The sequence below is a fragment of the Drosophila obscura genome, unplaced genomic scaffold (assembly GCF_018151105.1).
Source record: "Drosophila obscura isolate BZ-5 IFL unplaced genomic scaffold, ASM1815110v1 contig_1, whole genome shotgun sequence".
Taxonomy (NCBI): domain Eukaryota; kingdom Metazoa; phylum Arthropoda; class Insecta; order Diptera; family Drosophilidae; genus Drosophila; species Drosophila obscura.
This window is the reverse complement of record NW_024542679.1, coordinates 3,183,041-3,189,040: the sequence shown is the minus strand read 5'-3', so window position 1 is coordinate 3,189,040 and position 6,000 is coordinate 3,183,041. Positions and strand designations below refer to the sequence as shown.

Genomic DNA, 6,000 nt, shown 5'->3' with positions numbered 1-6,000 from the left:
CACTTTCTGGGTACGTTGCCAAAATATTTTGATTCTGACATTTTTCATCATCTTTTCGGTCACGTCCGTGGGCAGACAAGTGTGTGTGTGCGAGACTGTTCTCTTGAGTATGTGTGTGCAACAAATCAGCATGGAAAATGGAACAGGGAACATGGAACATGGGCCCCCTCCTCCACCACTTGAGTGCGTGACTGTGTCGGCCATTTAGCAGGAGGCAGACTCCTGGATTGGCCATTAAATCAAGAGGCGATGGAGATGGAGATGGAGATGGAGAAGGGCACTCTGCAGGATTCCCTGCGGTTTAGTCAAGTTTACGCTTAATATTCGCACTAATTTCATTAATTTGTTGCTCTCGCATTCGATTTGCCAAACAGATGGATTTTTATGATGATTGTTCCCTAAATGGTCCCAGGACTCGGAGTTCTGCGAGTGGAGAATGGAGTGATGTATTTTCATTTCGAATCTGTCGCACACAAATCAATCAATGCAAAATACAAAACTGAAACGCAAACTCAAACTCAAGTACGGGACTCTACTTCTGCTTCTACTTCTCCTTCTGCTCCTTTTCGTGGGATGCCGCCTGTCAAATCAAACTGTCAGATGGTTTTCGTTTTTTATTGAGGTTTGAAGGGACTGGTTATTCGATATTTATTGTCTGCCAGTTGAGCTGGAAGCATATTAATCAAATGCCTCAGACATGGTCTGCCCCTACTGCTCCTCCTCTTGCTGTGCCTCAGACATCGCCTCAGAAGCAGCGCTCTGCGCACTCATTATAAATTCAACAAGAATCCCCATCGAGAGATGTGTCTTCATTCATAGCCGTATATTGCCCTGACAACCAAATATCTTGATGGCAATTCAATCGTTGACCTACTTTCACGGACAGCAAACTTTTCTCCTTATTTATTTTTTTTCGGAGACGGGTTGAGTCTGTGCTTCGAGTGGGTGGTGGGGGGGCGAACGGCAGACCACTCGGTCTATGACGGAGTCCTAGAATTGCTCTCCTAATTGCAGATTCCACATAACCATCAGCAGCATCATCATCATCATCATCGTATCGTAATCTGTGGGATGTTCATTGATTTGTGGCTATTTTTGGGCAACTTTTTTTATGGCTGAAAGTTTTCTGTGCCTCGATTGGTGTCACACATAACGGCGGAGACAAAGTGGACATTAAATGAGAAATGAATGGCGAATATAATGATTATAAAGGATAGAGGCACAAGTTGGCATGGAAATGGCGATTTAATTAGTTCAAGTGGAGATTAAAGTTGATTGAAACGGAATAGGTATCGTTGCAGGAGGCTTTCAGGTACAAATACAATCTACCTTCGAGCATGAAAGCCCATTTCCCAAGCTGAAAAATAAACCAGAAATTGTAGTAAAAAATGCAAAGACTTTCGCTTGTAATTTTGCTGTGTAAATTATTTCACTTTTATTGAACTCTCATTTTGCGTGTGGATTGCTATGTGGATTGCTGCCTGTCTGCCAGTCAGTGCCAGTCTGCATACAATTTCTGATTCTGAATGCAGTTTACAGGCCGATGGCTGCTGCTCCGCTGTTCTGCTGTTGGTAAATAGTTATTAATATGTTGCTTTATATATGCATACGTATGCAGTGTATATATGTATGGTATATGGTATAGTAATTATGCTGATATTCTTCTGTATATAATCCCTCAACGGTTATTGCTTTTGCTTACGATTCATGTATATATGATTCATATATGTATATGTAGAATGTGTATAAACGAGTATATTTAGGCCTTGGATTGCATTTGACATTACTTTTTACTCTTTTACTCTTTTAGTTTAATCTTTAGGTTAAGTTATCTGTAAACTGCATGTAAATCTGTGTGTAAACTGCTAAAGTACGCCGTAAAGTACATTGTTAATACTCTCTCAAGTCAGTTGCGCTCTTGTTTTGGCTTGGTTTTTTGGTTATAGATATTTCTACTTTTGCTGGAGTTGGAGTGCTGTTCCTATATCTTTTTACTAACTATATATCCTATATATAATTTCTGGTTTGGCAAATTAGTTGTTTTGATTGGAATGGAACAAGTTCTTAATGTAAATAATTGAAGATAAAGTTAATGTTAAAGTTAATGTTAAAGTTAATGCTAAAGTTAAGGTTGTTGTATTTCGGAACATAGATAAATGCCAGACAAATTGTTGATCCCATTAAACATTCACTAAGCAAAATCTACACTTAACTTATCATACATATTTCTCTTTTCCTTTGCATAAAGATTTATTTCACTTTAATTCTCTCTTTTGTTTGTTTGTTTGTTTTTTGTGTGTTTTCTTTTGCTTTGACTTTTCCGATAAAGGCACGAATCGTTTAGGAATTTATACATATATCTAAAGGAAATCTACAACTGCGCAATGAAAATGAAAATGCAATTTAATTTTTCTTTTACAGTCTTTGGTATGTGTGTGTGTGTGGGGAATGATCCTTAGATCTAGAATCAAGCGGATATATATAATTGCATGTATATATATATATGTGTATATGTATGACGAATGCCTCTACTCTCTACTTAATAATTCTTGTTCTTGTATATATTTTAAGTATATTTTTTTTTGGATTGGTTTTCCAAGTGCAAAAGTTATTCAAGTTTTTATAAAATTTTCTCATTTCTCATTTCAATTCTTGTAGTTTGTTTTTCCCTTTTTAAGTTTTTTGTTTGGTGAAGACTTTCGGATATGATGGATGTGGTGAAGTTTGGGTTGGTTGGGAGGGGGTAGGGAAGGAGGGGAAGGCTTGTTGTATCACAGACTTTGAAATGAATTTCGGGTGAAAAAGTAGGCAATGGGGAAATGGGGAAATGTGACTCTAGAATCTTCTAATGCCTTCTAACGCCTTCTAACGCCTCGCATACTGACAGCAGACGGAGCTGCGCGGCACCCGCTGGGTGGGCAGGCCTGACATGCCCTTCAGATATGTGTAGGAGACGGGCTGCCGTAGAATTCTCTGCGGCGGCGGCTTCCCCTTGCCCGCGTTCTTGCCACCTGCCCCAGACGAGGCGGCGTTGCAGCCACTGCCGCACTTGGTGACGGCTGTTGGCCTGCTGCTCGGCTGCTGCTGCTGCTGCTGCTGCTGGTGCAGTTCCACATTCGAGGCGGACTTGAGAGCCGACTTCAGTGGCATTGCCGACTGGTTGGCGGCCGCCGGGGGTGGTGGCGGTGGTGGCGACGGGCCGCTGCATGAGAGCGAGCGAGAGGTCAGCGAGAGGCTCTCGAAGGCGCGGCGCAGCGAGGATGTGGAGCGACGATGCAGCCGCGAGAAGCTGGCGCGGCTCGTCTGCTTCAGCTTCAGTTGGAGCTGCTGGCGCTGGTGCTGCTGCTGTTGCAGGTGCTCCTGCTGCTCCTCAATGTCCAGGGTGCTGCTCGTCTCGCTGGAGGCGCACGACATGGACATTAGCTCCAGTCGCGACTGGTGTACGGCCAGGCCACGCCCCGAGGAGCACGAGTCGGTCGATGAACTGTGTGCATCCTCCTCCTGCTGCTGCTGCTGCTGGTGGTGATGGTGGTGGTGCTGCACGGCTGCAACTGCCACTGCAGCGGCAGCGACTGCGTCATCCGACTGAAGTAGGTCATCCTGCGACCTCAGGCCGAAGCGTCGGCTCAGCTGCCGAAAGAAGCCCAGGTTCCGCTCGAAGCGGGGCACTGGCGACACACTGAGGCTGCTGCCCGGCGAGGAGCACACCTCCAGCTCGGACATGGACTTCTTGCCCATTTGGTTGTTGTTATTCAGACTGCCGTTGCTCCCATTGGAGGAGGCCTTCTCCTTCCGTCTCGGCCGCTGTGACTGCGGCAGCTCATCCGCAAAGCAAACATGCGGGGTACCCATGGAATGGCTGGCAATTCAATTCAATTTCTGGCCAAAAGTAATTTCCTCAGTCTGCTTCCTGATTCCCCCTGTTTCTGCTGTTTCTCCTGTTCTGCTGTTGTCTTGTTTCCTTTTTCCTTGTTCCTTTTTCGGGGGCGAGGCTGAAGGCAGTGCAAATGGCTGCACTTCCGGTGCTTTTCCGCTTCCCGTCTGCCCTCCCCGAGATCCACTTCCTTTGTTATTGTAACCGGTCTTTGTCCGCGAGAGACGCCGCCGACTGCTGTTTGCCGCTAGCTTGTTTCGTGCCGTAGTTCGTGCCTCGGTTTTCGTGCTTCGTGCTTCGGGAGAGTGTGTTTTGGCTCGGTTCGTTTAGTTACGTTGTCCTGCCGCGTTTGAGTCGGCGAATCGAAAGCCGCCTCCTTTTATAGACTCGCCCGGTGTCTGCGAAGGTCTGCACACGGTCTCTCTCGCGCGCTCTCTGCACAGTGCACTCCAAGGCAGGTCCAAGAGAGGGTGAGATTCAGTGCGAGAGGAAGCGTAGAGAATGCGGGCAGTGCCTGGCCTTGCATTCGATATACCCTGCACTCTGCCACCCTCCTCTGCCACCCGCTCTCCTTTGTCCTGCTGCTCGCCCGCATTTGTTGCCTCATCTCATAAAACGGGAAGCGAATTTTGTTTACCGTTGTGCTGTGTTGTGTGGCCTGTTCGCTGGCGTCGCCGCCGGCCGCCAGGTGGTGTCAATGCACGCGCCCCGCCCCCCTCAGGGAGCCGCCTTAGGGCGCCTGACTTTCCATCAACTTCTGGACTTTGCTCTCGATTGCTCTCCGCCTGTCCCGCTCGTCCCTCGACTTTTAATTGTTTTCGCTGCCTTCCTTCCATCGTTCGATCAATTATTAATCAGCTAGACGCTTTTCCATTTCCCATTTTGCATTTCCTTTTGTTTCGCGTTTGATTCCATTTCGGGTTTTCGTTCGGTTAAAAATAGCCTTTAAAGGCGAGGCTTGGCTTTCCTTTGAGGGATTCGACTAAAAATATCCTTGGTTATGACAGTTTTCAAGTGACAGCCCCTTTGGTAGGCCACAAGAAGTGCTGGGCCCCTCCCCTATTACGGCAAAAATAGATTCGGGGCCGGGCCTCCCCTGCCATTAGTTCCATTGTTGTTGGATTTTATTTAATTACGCACAAAATTGATTTTAATGTGCTATAAATAAAGCCGAATGCCAATTTTATGGGACAACATTTTAAGACAATCTACGACAACGTCGTTGCCGGCGGTCTAATGAAGTCCTTTGTCTTGCTCTTGGTCTCACGCGAAGCAGAGCGGGAAGAGATTTAAGGAGGTGTCAACAGCGATTACTCCACGCCTCAAAATGTTGAACTTCTAATTAGAGGCGCAATTGCTGCTGTGTGTTTTTTGTTTTGTTTCGACTGCGACTGACGTCAGAGCGGCCACTGATTTCTCGCTTTCGTGAGTTCTTCCTGCCCGTACCCTGCCCCAAAATTACACAATTTTCAAGTCATTTTGGGGCTCGACTGTGCGACTGGTGTGGGTGTTCCTTTGGCGCTGACTTGCTAAGCGTCTTGTCGCATCCATTTAGACGGGCATTAACTCATTTGGGACTTAATGAAGCTGGCCATCGGATGGATTAATAAATGAGCCTCGATGTTATCCTGCGGATCAATGAACTCTGCGATTTGCCAATCGAAAGTTAAAAGTTGCCAACTGAAAGCTAATTATAAAAACTACGAGTGTATGTGGTACAATTCGCAAATGGGAAATGGGGCATTGCATTTAAAATCCCTCCACTTGGCCACATTTGGAGGGATTTTGCAAATGGAATTGGCTGTATGGAAAAGGTTTTTTTTATAGACGAAATCTCAGAATCTGCAGGAGTCTATGCCGTTCAAGTCCAGGAACTCGTCTTCTCCGGAATGAGAGATATACATAGCTTTCCGTGTTAATAAACAGATAACAAATGGCTTCATTCTATAGAAACATTATCGAAATAGATTAACAATCAAGTAAATAATTTCAATTCGTTAAAACTCCTGCAATGGAATCATTGAGACGGCATTTTAGCCCCGAAGGCTATTGACAGTTTATTGTCTTTGGCTATTGCTGGCTCTTTCCAGGAACTCAGCCGAGGGGTTTGTTGTCCCTTGCCCTTA

At 45.8% G+C, this 6,000-nt stretch overlaps 1 protein-coding gene across 1 annotated transcript; it reads right to left on the bottom strand.

Moving 5' to 3' along the window:
- Positions 1-1,990: 1,990 nt before the first annotated feature.
- Positions 1,991-4,209, bottom strand: LOC111078675 (protein hunchback). Its single transcript, XM_022373517.2, has one exon. It carries the CDS (start codon positions 3,850-3,852, stop codon positions 2,866-2,868), a length of 987 nt encoding a protein of 328 aa, XP_022229209.2. The 5' UTR covers positions 3,853-4,209; the 3' UTR covers positions 1,991-2,865.
- Positions 4,210-6,000: the final 1,791 nt, after the last annotated feature.

Excerpts from the sequence above, each read along its gene's own strand:
- LOC111078675 (XM_022373517.2), bottom strand. The coding sequence starts at position 3,852 with ATGGGTACCCCGCATGTTTGCTTTGCGGATGAGCTGCCGCAGTCACAG.